Raw genomic sequence first — 15,097 nt, 5'->3', positions numbered from 1 at the left:
TGGTAATGATGAGCTGATTTCCAATTTTAGAATAAGGAAAAACTTAAGGACCGTTTCCCAAATAGAATTTGCACAGCCCGCATCAAGACCTCGCATACATATATTTCATCGGCCGTTTTAGTGTGTAGTATCGAGTTGACGCGTTGTGCCATGTTTTGACGAGCCCGTAGGGCGAGTCAAAATACATACGAATATAAACAATAATAATAATAATAATAAGATATTATTATCCAACTGCTTTTTTCCTGCTAAGTTTTTCTGCTCATTTCTCTCAAGGTAGGAAAAGCAAAGTGGATAGAGAAGCGTAGCGCGCGCAGCCGACTGGTTAAACAGCCTTTTTTACAATAAAAAATAACCAACTGTCAAAATAACCGTACAATATCGAAGGATATTCTCTACTTTGTGCAGTTGAATAATAACGACTAATACCATGGTTTTTTTCTATATCAAACATGCGCATCAAATAAATATTTTTTCATGTAACTGTTTATTCAAGCTTAAGACGTAAACAAAAACCTGAAAATAAAAGAAACAGATCAGAGGACTCCGTCTACTTTGAGTGACCAATCAGATTGCAGGATCTTTTACTTCGACCCAATCACATTCATTTTAAGCCCAGGAAGAGTAATATTGCGCTACCAAGTTTCTTAAAATGCAATATTGACATAGAAAATATCATATCTTAAAGCAGATAAACAGGAAACTTCTTGAGGAGTTATTTGGAAGTCTTTTTTAATCGAAAGCTTGGGCAAAAGCTGCTTTGAAAGTCACAATTTGATGTTAACCCCTCAAAAGGCGATTCCCCTGATACCAATAATGTGCCTTCGTCCAGACGTATTTATTTAACAGATGTTTTGCATGTGATACCATCACGATCATGATTTTCGTTTCCTCGAGGGGATAATTTTTCATTTGGTGGAATTAAGCCCTACGTGATGATGACAACGTCTGTTTAGAGAAATAGTATTGGCCCATTTCTTTAAAAAAGACGTTGTCATCGTCACGTAGGTTTCTAAGCTTCGTTAATCGCCAGGTATCCACCACAAGCTCTATCTATAAGCTTTGGTGTTTTGACTGCGCTAGATGTTTCTTCGTAACACAGCCCCAAACGTCTGTGATGATGCATTTATTTTGGAAGACGTACCTTTTTTCCCCTCGCCAATTGTTTTTGGTTTTCGAATGATCAGGGGGAGAAAGTAGGACTGGGCAAGGCGAATTTGTTCAAAATCATTTCCATGAATTCCAGTGTTGCTACACTGGAGCCATGTAAATTTATACTGATAACAGCAAATTTAAGGCTCATATTTAAGACAAATGGTCGTAAAGGTAGAATCAGGGATCAGTTGGTACAGTGTAACTAAAGGGAAAAGCGTAAATCATTATCTTGGTTCAGTTAAAATTTTTGTCCGTGAACAACGACGAAAGAAAACTCAAACAAATTCGTTTGGTTATTTACTTACTCGTTGAGGGGTCTTTGGTACTTGAACCATTGCACCTTGCCTCGCATCGCTTCTTCTTTTCAAAGACTGTGCATTGTTGCACTGCAATTTTCACAAGGTTACCTCCTTTACAAGGCTTATGAAGTCTAAAATGAGATTGAAGCCTCCAAAGGGTCTGATTTTGTAGGCTTGTCCTCGATTCGATTTTCATCATAAGAACCACGAAGCACATGAAAATAGCCTATTGATAAAATGGTATCAACATAAACCATTGAATTGATTCTAATCAAAAGATAAGCCTAAAAAATTAACAGACAGACTTAAGTAAACAAAAATGAGATTTAGGGAAGCAACAATCTCTCTTATGAACCCACATACGTGAGCGTACAAAATTGTTCTCAACTCCATCTTGTAAGATCTCCTTCCACGTAGAGGTGAGACTAGACACTTTTGTAACGACTGCAGTGTTCTTAAATAAACGCAAGATTGCACATCATAAAATTCCTATAAAAAGGACTAACCGCAATTCTATGTAAGTGGTTAACTTATTCAGCGTGCGAGTCAAGATCCCGGAAAAGGAATCGCCCTCAAGCAAGTTGATTACCTTGAAATGACCGGAATGCCACAATTTGGAAAAGGCTTAAAGCCGATGATATTGCCTCTTTGTGGTTAGAGATGAGTTAAAAAAACAAATTGGCTAGGTCAGACGTCTCTTTCGTTGGAATATTTACAACATGCATGTATGAATCCTTCAACCGTATTCTTTTTAAGCTTTATTTTTTTAACAGAATGCATGGTTCCATGCATGGCAGTGTTTCTGAGCCCTATTAATAGTAGAAGGAATAAAAGTTACCCTCACATATCTTCCGCCTAAGCCATGGCGAAACCACCTTCATTTCTGTGTTTGAATTTGTGTAGAGAAGTTCTGATAGAAGTAACAAGACTTGTCAAAACTGAGAAACTCGACGGGGAGGAATTGGTGTTTGAATTGGTGCGTAAATCAAAGCCAGCATGCAGTGCTTTAAATAGGATCTTTGCACAGTTCCACGTGAGTGAGGAACTGCAACGAGCAAGGATTTACTAGTGACCTCAACGAGGGCAAGCCTAGATACTAGAAAATGACATGGCCTTGATTTCGTTTTAGGGTATGAGACCTGGAGAGTTCGACCCCGTCCTCCTCCTCGTTTATTTATTATATCAATAAGGTGTATTTATTTATTTGATAAAAATGCGTATCAAAAATTTACAAGATGAAATTTACTTAAATATATTAAAATAAGCGCTTACAATATAAAAAACTTCTAACGTGCTAATTCATATCTATAAATAAATATATTAAAAAACTTTTTCAAAAATTTTCTTTTTCTATGTATATTTTCGTTCGAGTTCTTTTCTTTCCTTCTCCTTGAACGTTGTGAATGAAGAAAATGTTGGATAGGCCATGTTTATCCTTGTTAACTGTAATCAATAAATTAAATAATTTTCTTCACTGAAATATTTTTCAATACTTGACCGAATGCCATCGATTACAAACCTTTCCCTTAGATGCTAGTAATATTTGTAACTAGGAAAGTAGATGAGTAAATATTTTGTAGCCAACATACACGCTGCATAAAAAAAATTACCTAAAAAGGAATGCAGACATGCTTTTGATAACCATTAAAGCTTTGATCCTGTTCCGCAAGTAACAATCTAACACCGTAATTAAGGGGTCCTAAAAATGCTATATAAAATATGTCTGTGACATGCCACACGAAAAATAAAGAGATAATTCATGTACCCATTTGAGGGTATAATTTCAATAATATTAATGGTAAAATGACCCAAAACCTGACTAAAAAGAAGTAAAAAGTAAAGAACTGTTTCTCTTTAAGACAACGACACCACTTTTCATGAAGAAAGTCGATTTTTTTCAAATTATCCCCAAATTACCAATGGTGCATGTTCTGTTAGCAAAAACTTATATTCGCTTTCTATGTTTCCTAAACAGACAACGCCTATCATTTCCATCGGCTCTTATAAGGGATAAGGTTACACCGCAGTCTCCAGGTACGCCTAAGCACAAAGTAGTATTTCCGACCGTGTGTAGATATTGATATAGTCTTCCAACTCTTTTCTCGGCAAACAGGAAATTGCTTTCAGTGGTACATCGCTGTTTCTGTAAATGTGATGTAAAGAGATGTATTTATCGCCGTTTGGTTACAACTCAAGTAAATGGTGCATACCTCGCGCGCCAGTTGGCAGCTCAAAGTCGAGCAGCAATGAATTACTCGCATCCGAGAAACGAAGAGAAACATTTTGGTTTCCCGTTTCGTACGGTACCCAAGGTTGTAAATGATAATGATAATAAAAGTAATAATAACAATAAAAACAATTTTAATTATTTGTTGGCATAGTTTGATTCTTTAAATGTTTCACTTGCTAGTGCGCATGTCTAATTAATTATTTTAAACTATCGCAACGGTACTATGATTGCAAAATTCTTATTTGTGTTAAATTGATAACGCAATATTAACGTAACGTGTAGAACAGATTAACTCAGTAAACTGATGATGGCATGAGTCATGCCGAATCATGACTTTAAATAGTATTTTCTTGAGGTTAAAATTTATTTCAATAATAATAACAATAGTAAAAATAAGAGTACTGATAATACTAATACCAACAATACTAATAATCATAATAACAAAGATGATGATGATGAAATCATCATCCAAATATCAAAGCCTTGAAACCTGGAAGGAAGAGGTAAATTTGCTGATCGTGTTTTATGCCTATTTTGTTCTCTTACCCCCAATTGACAAACATTTATCTTTTAATTTGGGCGGGGATGCTCGTAAGTGGCCTATTACGTGATTTCTCAAGTGTCTGGTAGAGTGTGTTTCATTCATCTTTAAACAATTAATATGTAGACTAGTGAGTCCTTTTGGAAATAATAGCCTATCGATGAGTTAAATCAGCTACTTACATAGCTAATGTCATATAAACAACAATGTTGGACGTCTGTGAGAGTTACAAGCATTAATCATCTTTGGACTCACCTCAAAAGTGACACTCGTACCATTGACAGCTTTTAATGAAAATTTCCTGTCAAGGTCGTCGGAAAATTGAATGCATTTTTTTCTTCTTAATTGAACCAGTTGGAAACCTTCAAAATTGCAAGAGTACAATGGTTAGATAGAAACTTGTCTGGAAGTAATACGGTGTCAAACATGCCAGTATGTACTTGGTTTGTTTTGTAGTACTAAAGATTTTTTGATTGATAGAATACATTTTAAATGTATTGTATGCGTCACATCCATTTACGAAATATACGTGGGCGAGCCATGTCTCTCATGACATCGTGGGTGTTTTCTTGCCTTCTTTCCTTTTGGAGTGGTTTTTCAAATGTAACGATACAATTTAACGCACGAACGTATGTCCACAAGGCGCCAAGAGCTGTCATTCACAAGAACATAGCGGGAAACAATTGTATGTTAGTCATTCGCCTCGTTTTCAATTTTTGATTAAGTGTTTTATCGGGAAAACTCTTGGAAAACTATCACAAGTCAATATTGTAAACTTTTTAATTAAGCTTGTTGAAAGATGCTCTTATTAAAGACTCCTTGTTTTAAGTTAAGTTGAGACTGAAAAACCTTCATGAAATAATGAGCACTTAAGATACTGTAAACTTATCTATGACTTTTGTTTGTACGAAACTTAAATTTGATCTGGCAAAATGCTTCTATCTAGTACTTTAATATATAACTAATACCTTTTTTTGTACAGATACAGTTACATCTACAGTTACATGTATATCTGAAGTTGTACTGATCAATACTATCGAAAATAGCTTCATTTTAAAATACGGACCAGATTTAACCAATTAGAAGATAATAATCATCTTTAAATGAATTAAGCTAAGTTACATTTACTTACTCGTTGTGGGATGTTTGGTATACCAGCCATTACATTTTGCCTCGCACTTCTGCTTCCCGTTAGAAACCGTGCATTGGTTTGTATCAATTTTCATAAGGTTGCCTCCTTTACATGGCTTTTTCAGTCTAAAATGAGAACGAAGCCACCAATGGGTTGGTCTCTGTTGATTTCTCCACGACATAGCATCCCTCATGAGAAAGAAGACAAGAATGACCTGTAAAGGAAGGGAAAAAATGGAAATAAAAGAATGCAAAATAAACATCCCCCCAATTTTTTTTTGGAAATAATAAGAAAAACTTCAAGGGCAGATCATGCAAGATAACCTAACGAACATGTGGAAAAATGACCTCACGTACACTAACACGCAAAGTTCTTCTCAGGTCCATCTGTTGCAACACCTATGCAGAATTACCTACCTAACTGGTTAATGTAACCAAGCACGTACAGATCAATTCTTTTAAATCTGCAGAATTGCGATGACGATATCTCTATAAAAAGCAATATCGTTGTGTGGTGAGCAGATTCAGGAAAATTCACTACCCTCAAGCACTTTTGCCAAGTCATGACGTTTGCCTGCCGTAGTTCCTAAACATTCACAAGACATGACAAATTTTTATATTTTTATAGATTAATTCACAAAAATGAATTCAACTTTCCTTACCAACTTGCCTCATGGCACATCTTATTGCCAAATCTATCTTTGCAGAATTGATATCATTTCGAGGAGATGATATTTCCCAATTGCTTTTGATCACTCTCGCTCTATTGTTAGAAAAGGAGTTTCAGAGAAAATGTGAGCGACCTCTGTACACTTAAAAAATGCTACCCCTTGTAATATAAATAATTGTCGCACTTCGTAACTCAGCGACAACATCTGTCGCACTTTTTAGGAAAATTTGTATAGTTGGTCAGAGAGCAAACAGACCCAATAACAACCGTCATCCTCATTAACTATAGTAATAATATTATTATTATTGAGAATACAACTTTTTACTCTTCAGAGATTATGCGTTATTCACTGGCAATCAATTTGTTGGAATGCCTAACTGAGCTGCGCAAAATTAAGTCAATTTGATTCTTTCCGTGAATTTACTCATGGGAAGGATAGACACCTTTCATAGTAAAAACGGAGTTCACATTTATATACCGGAGTTACGGTAACTAGTTTGTTTAATAGGAAAGTATAAAAGTGTACAAAGTGCCTTTATGCTTCCACGGATAATATCAAATATTAGCACTGTTTGCTTCTGGCTAATTTAAGGGGGGGGGGGAGAACTGAGGGAAGGTTTAAGACAGTAAAAGTGTCGGTATGGAAGAGAACTGTTTGAGTGTGTATCTTTCACTTTCAAGATGACGTTTTCAGTGTGACTCGCAAAACAAGAAAGACAAAGATTTAACTACTTTTTACGCCCACAAATGCAATAATAGCTTTGCGGTTAATGAAAATTACTTTCCGTAACAATCTTGATTGATGATATTTTTGGAAAGCCAAATGTTTAAATGCTACTAGTCATGAAAATGATTTGAGCCGACTCCTTAATTCAAACATTCAAATCCTCCGAAGAAGTACATCGCTTTTTAAATCTAACTTTTTTCTTTAATCTCGTTCTCAAGGATGTACTTCAGTGCGCACGTGCTTTAAAGGTAGTAAATGGATAATCCATCAAACCTGTCACGACAAATTGTATGCTTGTTGGCCACATTTCATACTTATGTTTTCCTTAGTGGAACACATCACGAGACACCAAGTTGTTTAAAAATTGATGTATAAACGTTTATTAAGGAGTATTACGTGATTATGTGAAAGAATTCAGGATTTATGTATGGCCCTAACTCATCCGGTCACGAAAGTTAAGAAATTTCGCTCGATAGCCTGTATTCCCAAAAAATGTCTTAAAAAGAAATTTTGCCCATAAAATGATATTTGCTCATAGAAAAAAATAAAAAAAACTCAACGTAGAACATAACAGAGCATAATAAAATCTGATCGAGGGTGGCTTCCATTTCAACTGGATTTTTCATATCCACCGCACACTATGCGCACAAGAGGCCTTCTTCAGAGTTTGCAGATTTGGGTAATGAAAGTGTAAACACTCAAAACAAATCAAACTAATCCCAAATTAAGCAACACTCAAACTTCATCATTCAAAGTGCCCACTTAAATAATACCAAAGAATCTCTTATCACGTCTACTTGAATGACTAACCAAAAATACGATGACGCCTAATCTAATAACCCATTAACACCAAATCAAAAACATGCTTTAAAGATGTTTTGGTAAACACGGTTTTTCACTGTTTTCTTCAAAGAGCTCACTGAAACTTATATTTGTCGAATTTAAGTTAAGCACTTCGAGGATGCAAGCCAGTAATTGCTTGAACTCCATGTGAAGTTAAGTAGTTTTATGTTTCTGTTGTTACGGGAAAATTTAAATCGGTTAACTACAAAGAGACATTTTCCCCTTATTTTGTTATGCTATTCAAATATTGTGAATTAAGAGAAAAATAGAACCACGCATTCGATTGTACCTAAGGAAGTACTTTGCAAAGCTTTTTGTATTACATAGACGACCGTGTGGCGATTACATCACGATTGTGTGGCGATTACGAAGTTGAGAACGCTAGAGGTCATGTCAGTTCTCGAAATGAACTGAAATAAAGTTACTGTGGAACCAAACACTGTCTAATCCTTGACGTCCATAGCAAGTTCGCTTGAAGCAGGTCTCCGTGTACCAAGAAACCGTAACGAATTTCCGTCCCCACTGCAAGTGGTCGCCACTGAGCTATTTTTCCCTTTTATTGTTGCGTTCCCCGCAAAAGTCCGGTTAGTGCGAAAAACCTATCGTCACACTAACTTTTTTTCTTTTTAATTACACGTGGTTTAACTAAACATGTTTAGTCGATCTGAGTTGGGTATAAGTTACCTTCACTTTATTCTAAACTAGCAAAGACTGACTATGTCTAATGTTTGTGGTGAGGGAGGGCAGGTGCACGTCATAGCCTTAAGCTATACCTGAGGGTATTGCTGTCGACAAACGTTTCATCAACGTAAAATTTTTATCTTCACTCGTTCAACTTACAATTATTGGATCTAAAGATTTACTTGACTTGATCTAGCGAAGATTCACTATTAGGAATAATGATTCAGATTACATTTAAGTTCAGTTTAAATTCTTTTTTCTCCATGATAATTTTCATATAGTTCTCTGCAACAAGGATGCACTTCACACTTACTTTTTTAAAACTTTTGGTGTATATATTGCACAAAGGTTTTGCTTTTATTTAACAAATAGAGAAGCCTTGATTGTGCTCTGTTCTGTTATAAAGCACGCAGGAGGCGGCTAGAGCACTAAAGAATTCTTGGGTGCTCTAGCTGCTTCCTAAGTGCTTTATAACAGAACAGAGCACAGTCAAGGCTTCTCTATTTGTTTTATAATAAAGAATCCATTCAATTCTCCAAGCCTTACTTTCAATTTTCAAAACAAACTTTATTTCCAAAGCGAACAACAGTGTCGTCAGCATGCTCTATACTCTCATAAAGCACGCTACAATAAGCCAATCAGAATCCCTGTTAAAATGGTTCAAATAATCTGATTGGCTGTACAAGACTAAAGCTGTCAAAAGTGTCAAACCATCAAAGTTAAAAAACCATCAAAGTCTACATTCTGCGATGGTTTACAAACTGAAATAGTCCGGCAGGTCGAATTTAACACTTTTGCCTGAAGTTTTTATGTCTCTAATAAAGAATCTTGAAGTGAAATGTGCAGTGAAATTCAGCTGAATTATGGCTCATAAAAACACGCGAGTTTCTTCACATGACAAGGTAGAAAACAAACTGTTCCTTGGTGTTTTTGAATGAACGACAGACAAATTCACCGGAACATGAAGATCGCTCGGGATGACAGCGCCGCAAAACTCGGCTGCAGTGACTGATGTGACTTTCCACTCAATGCATCAGAAAGGATATCAGAGTAAGCTCTTATTTTTTCACCCGAAGGGCGGCCGATGTAGTTTCTGAGGCTTGCTTTACCTTGATGACCGGAGATCGCCATGATGAGCGAGCCGCGATGGACTTCAGCATGATCATATTCGCTCAGACACCGTCATGATTGATCCTTTGAGAATTTTCGTATCTGCTCACGTTTTGATAACGTAAATCATGGCGCCTGGCATGTTTACAAACGTTTGTTTGGTTCTTCTGTTGCTACTTGCCGGCTCGCTTGTTCCGAAATTTCACTTTCCATTATCGGAAAAAAGCTAAAAAGAGGTCCCGGAAAAGGTCGAACATAGTAAAATTTGGCAGATGGCGTGACAGCTTTAGTTCAGCTCTATGCTCTAAGTGCACGCTCTTTCAGCCAATGACAGCGCGCGTTATATCCGAACTTAATTATAAATGCTCATTATTTCCTTGAATCACCATTGAGAATAAGTGTCGATATATTTGGGTCGATCCATAGATTACCTTATTTTCTTTAGGCGTCTTGTTCAGTCATGTTCATATTTTCATGTACTTTAATAATGACAACCTATTTCAAACAAATCATACTCTTACTCATTATATTTTATATTATATTTACCTTAATACTGGACCAATTAATAAATATGTAGTCTCTAAATCTTTTTTATTATTATTTATTTTATTTTTTCTTAGCTTTTATTATATATAGTCCTGAATTTTTAAGCTTGTCAAATTCTTATATCACAAGCATAGGGCCCAGAAGATTGGGAGACCACTTGATTAAATGATCTTATCTTATCTAAGGGCCTGCTTACATGGAGGCGGGGAACCCCATAAAATAAGAAATTATATGAACAGGTGGGTTACCCCACCGAGACGGGTCTCCCACATCAATGTAAACAGGCCCTTAGGGCTTGTTTACATGGAGGTGGGGGACCTAAGGTAGGTGAGGTAACCTGCCTAGGTGGGGTAACCCGCCTGTCCATATAATTTCTTATTTTATCTTGATCACGTTTACATGATAGGTGGGGTGACCCGCTTAGGCGGGTTGCCCGGTCTGCCAGGCAGGGTAACCCTGTCAGCCGGAGTTACAATTTGCCACGTAAACGTCTCAAGGTGGGGTAACCTGCCTAGGCGGGGTTGCGTTCATGGCAAAAAGCTCAAAAGCGAAACACGTTTGTTTTAAAACTTTGTACATTTCTTAGCCGTCTCATGGCAGAAATCACCAGAAACCGCAACGGACACACAGGGAGTATAAAATGTTCACATTTCGGAATAGTTAGCGTTGTAAATCGACCATATTTCGTTTGCCAAACTATTACTCGCATTACGAGAATTTGTATTACGTCAACGGTTCCTCGCGTAACCTAACACCGCGTGACACGACGCGTAACACAACGCATGACGCTTTCATGAATAAATACATGTGTCCGATAATTAATCTTTCGTCTTTCGCGAGACATGAGCTTGGGCTGCCCATATTAAAACTCCCTTCTTGCAAGCGCAAAAAAAACCTTAAGAAATCTCACCTCAGCACCCCGGGGTTGTAAGATTTTATGTAAAAGCGTTTTATTTTTCGACCATGGTAAGGCGGGTTACCTCACCTACGTACACCTGTGGTCCCCCAGCTCCACGTCATCAGGCCCTAATACGTCCTTCATGTGCGAAAGTTTTGGCTTTTTTGTGACGTTTAAGAACTCACTTATAGATTTAGTCATGATATAGAATTAGAATAAAAGTGGGCTTAAGCTTAATCTTTTGATTTGTAAGTCGTGAGTAAGATATATTTTCTGCACCGATACAACTGTTAGGTTGCAGGGAGCCTTGGGCTCTCTTGCGTGACATTTTGTGGAATGCTGGTCAAGTTACTCGTTCGAGTAAAAAGCGAATGCTTGATTCCACTTCCTCTACGGTGGCCGCAAGAACGCAAAATCTTTAGATGTTTTAAGTCATCTATAATATACTGGATATCATGGTTTGGTTATTTAAACAAAGTTTAGCCGTTGCTCGCCTTTGCTAGCCGTTGGTCATATTTGCGACAAGAAAGGATCATTTAAACTTTAAAGCTAGTCACTCTTTCTAGAAATTGTAAAACTTGACTTATGCTATGGCTCAAGAACAAGTCTTTTAAGCAGACGTATTCAAAATTTCAGGAAGGGGTAAAAAATGATCTACCATACTGCTTAGTCTACTTTGAGTGTAGTTTACGCACTGAAATCAGTCGTCCGTGCACAAGTGGTTTCTATTTATAACGCGTTTGCTGCAACTTTAATGTGTCATTGTTATAACTCTCTTTAAAAGGCATGAAACAGCCGTGCCAGATTAGGTAAACCTACAACACTCGGTAAGACCGATACTGTGGTTAAGATTTGCTGACTGTCTTTCGTTTGCTTTCAGGAAAAAAGCTTAACACATATTATATCGTTTGTTTACAAAGCAATGAAGGAATAGGAAGCCAATATCCTTCCAACTTAAGTTCCATCAATCACCCACTGTGCGGCGTCCATTTGTCGCATTGTAGGTCAGGGGTTACATCCTGTTATCGTTAATGATACGCAGTTTTAACGTGAATTTTATAGGTATTCATTATTATCATAGCTATATTAAATTAACCAACTTTGTGCCGCTCGCAACCGTACACCGGCGTTTGTCACTTTTGTGGTACAATTACAATCTTGAGCCATACACGAATGAAGAAGGAAAAATACTAGGATTTAAAATTGAACATTGTCTCTATTTCCACATGCAGGTCAAATCGTTATCGCTTGCTGTTTATTCCTTTATCTAATTACTTATTCAATATTTTTTTGCTTTCATGATTTGAATCAAGTATCATTTATTGTACTTTATATCTTGTGGTGAAGAAAAGCGTAAAACCTTGTAGAAAAAACCTTTGCGCAAGAAACCGAGAACTAACAACAATTCGATCCTCGTGTGACTTAAATTCAGACAAAGTTCCCAGCTTTAACATCACTAATTGTGATAAAATCGTAGGTGAGTAGAATTCAAGAGTGGATCTTCCATCAGGTGGCTTTTGGAGGGAAGAAATTAAAGAGCAAAGCCAAACGATGGGGACGCGCCCCGACGCTAGCAGTTGGACCTCGTAATGAATCAAAGAGGGACGAAACTTCCCACCAGCTCAAACGAGACTGAAGAGTTTGCAACATCACACAAACAACATATTGGAAATTTAACGTAGCCTGCGTACAGCCGCCCCCTACCCTCCAAATGAAAATATGGAAGAGGTGCCCTTCCTACGGTCTACGATACAGGTTATCAAGTTAAGGATCAGTTGAACCGCTCTTCAAGGAAATTAAGGCAAAATCAAAACATTGAATATCATAGGATCGTGTAAAAAACAATCACTGACAAAGCAGGGTTAGTTGTGGAAGATATATTGAACAATATAAACAATTCAAAGCACAAACAAAAACAAACACAAGAAAAAACAAACACACTCTCCAAAACTATTAGCATCGCATCGTATTTGTCCTTTTTGCTCGAGTGCAGAATAGCGTGACGACTTATAAGAACGTGTAGGAGGTTTCACACTTCCTAGAAGTTTGTTTCACTCCCAGTTTGAGAACTCTTATCTTTACCGACTTAAGACTGGACATAATTTTCCAAAATTGTCAAATTACATAGCTACGTATTCGAGTACAATAATTGTGATAGTCAGATAAACTACAGTGATTAACTTTGGACACTCTTCTGAAACTAAAAATGTCCTTCATTGTTCTTCTCCTTACCCAGATATACATGTCGAGGCACGACGATGTTTAAATAACTCCAGTTTTGAGGTATGCGGCTGTAAGCAAAATTAATTATTCCGCTTCTTGAGGTGAAAAATTGTTTACCTATTTTATAACTACCATCATCTTCAGCAATTTTTTTCTCACAGCACTCCCAACTTGGATTAAACTCCTACGCATACGCCCTCAGCCGGGCTCACGACAAGTCATTTCGGCATAGATGCCTCCCATATGGGATGCTTTCTGTACGCAGGTTAAATATTCTGGTTTTTTCAGCTGTCTCTTTAGATAGAGGCTTGTAAAATTCATGATTTCATCCTTTAAGTATAGACTAGTGCATTTCCACACAGTCAAACGGATGTGACCTGTAATTAATTGCTCACGAATAATCTGAAAAGCTTTTATTAACTCAATTTCGATGCAGAATCGAATGAAATATTTTTGGATTCACTCGTCAAAGTTTATAATAACTTTATTTGCTTCAAGCTGACGAAGTAAGGGCACAAACTTAGTGACTATAGAATCCTAAAATTGAAGGCTTCAGTAATTAAAAGTACAAGAAGTGACAACATTGATGTGGCGAAGTCCCCCTTCCCGTCCTCCTACACAATACAGAGGGGTATTTTGTTGCGGTTTTGCTTATTGGGCGACATACTTGATATTTCAGACTTTATGGAGGAGGTGAAGGCTTAAAAAATGAGAAATATTTAATGTATACCATAGTTTTGATCATTTTTCTCACATTAGATTACATCACACCTCAATGATTAAACTCCTACGCACGCGCCTTTAGGTTCATTGGAATGATGGACAACAAGTCATTTCGGCATAAATTTCTATTCTGAAATGCTTCTCATACACAGGTTGGATTTTCCGGTTTTTCGGTTGTCATTAAAGAGGCTGGAAAATTCATGATTATATTCTCAAGGAATAAGATCAAACGGATGTGACCTGTTCTTGAATTATGACGGATATTTCTGCTGAACTATACAATCAATACAGTTTCATTTTGTTGCGGTCTTACTTTAAGGCTTCATGATATGAATATTTCAGAGTTTTTGGAGGAGGGTAAGACTTGGAAATATAATTAAAAGGAAAGGCAAAAACATGAATTTCAGGGAACAATATTTGGTTTTGATGTACTTTTTCGCCTGTGCAAGCCAGCATGAATTAAAGCTCGTTTCACTAGTTTCACTGACTTCTCAGAGACATTTACGAGTTCGCCTATAGACTGATCTCTAACGCGTGGATGAAAATAATTTTCTGCACGCATAAACCAGTTTATTTTGTACATGAATACAATTTGTTTAAATTCCATAGCCATCTTGTCAGTAACATTCTGAAATTTCATTTTCTTTCTAATTTAGGTCAACCGGAAGGCAAAGCCATGCCTTTTTTAAAAAAATACAAACAGATTGTGCAAGACGTGACATAAGTTGTCTAACCTGTAAATAAATGAATGTGATAATTCAATTGTGTTTGGTTTGTTTAAATATTTTTTTTTTGCCGAAACTCTTGATAAGAAAGTAAGAAAAGGCAGTGCAAGTAAATTGAGAATATATAGGAAGTACTAAGCTCCTTATCGCCCACTTTCAGTTTGATTGATTTCAGGAAATCTCTCTTTGCTTGTTTATGTAATGTCTTGCAACGTTCTGTATTTTAAAGTTATCAACCAGAGCGACAAATTGGTTCAGATGGTTTGGATGTTTTAGACAATTTCATATAGAATGTGCAAGAATTTGATATCTTTAAACCAAACTACTGTTAAGTTTTGCCAAGAGGCATGAAGAAAGAAGACAAGAGAAATTAATTTTTTCTGCGAACGCTGTTGGTTTTGTTTTACCTGTTTCCTAATAAAAACTGAGTATGTCAAGAAAAATTCAATTAATGTAATTGGGCATCAATTGTAAATATTGACTGTGTTAGCAAATCGTATAGTTATTTTCCGCTATTTTTGATTCAATTTTAAACGGTAGGGTGCGTAGATTAGTGCAGGGGAATATAATTGAGTGAGATAAATTTTTTTCATTT

The 15,097-nt window shown here is 36.6% G+C and overlaps 1 protein-coding gene across 1 annotated transcript; it reads right to left on the bottom strand.

Annotated features, from left to right (window-relative positions):
* Positions 1-3,318: 3,318 nt before the first annotated feature.
* Positions 3,319-5,773, bottom strand: LOC131782123 (uncharacterized). The gene is made up of 4 exons (XM_059098836.1): positions 5,714-5,773; positions 5,358-5,571; positions 4,481-4,587; positions 3,319-3,597 (listed from the first exon to the last, which is right to left on the bottom strand). Exons 1-4 carry the CDS (start codon positions 5,741-5,743, stop codon positions 3,400-3,402), a joined length of 549 nt encoding a protein of 182 aa, XP_058954819.1. The 5' UTR covers positions 5,744-5,773; the 3' UTR covers positions 3,319-3,399.
* Between the last annotated feature and the right edge of the window lie 9,324 nt (positions 5,774-15,097).

Source organism: Pocillopora verrucosa, chromosome 10, assembly GCF_036669915.1.
Source record: "Pocillopora verrucosa isolate sample1 chromosome 10, ASM3666991v2, whole genome shotgun sequence".
NCBI lineage: Eukaryota > Metazoa > Cnidaria > Anthozoa > Scleractinia > Pocilloporidae > Pocillopora > Pocillopora verrucosa.
The sequence above is the reverse complement of the archived record's forward strand: the minus strand, read 5'-3'. Positions and strand labels throughout refer to the sequence as shown.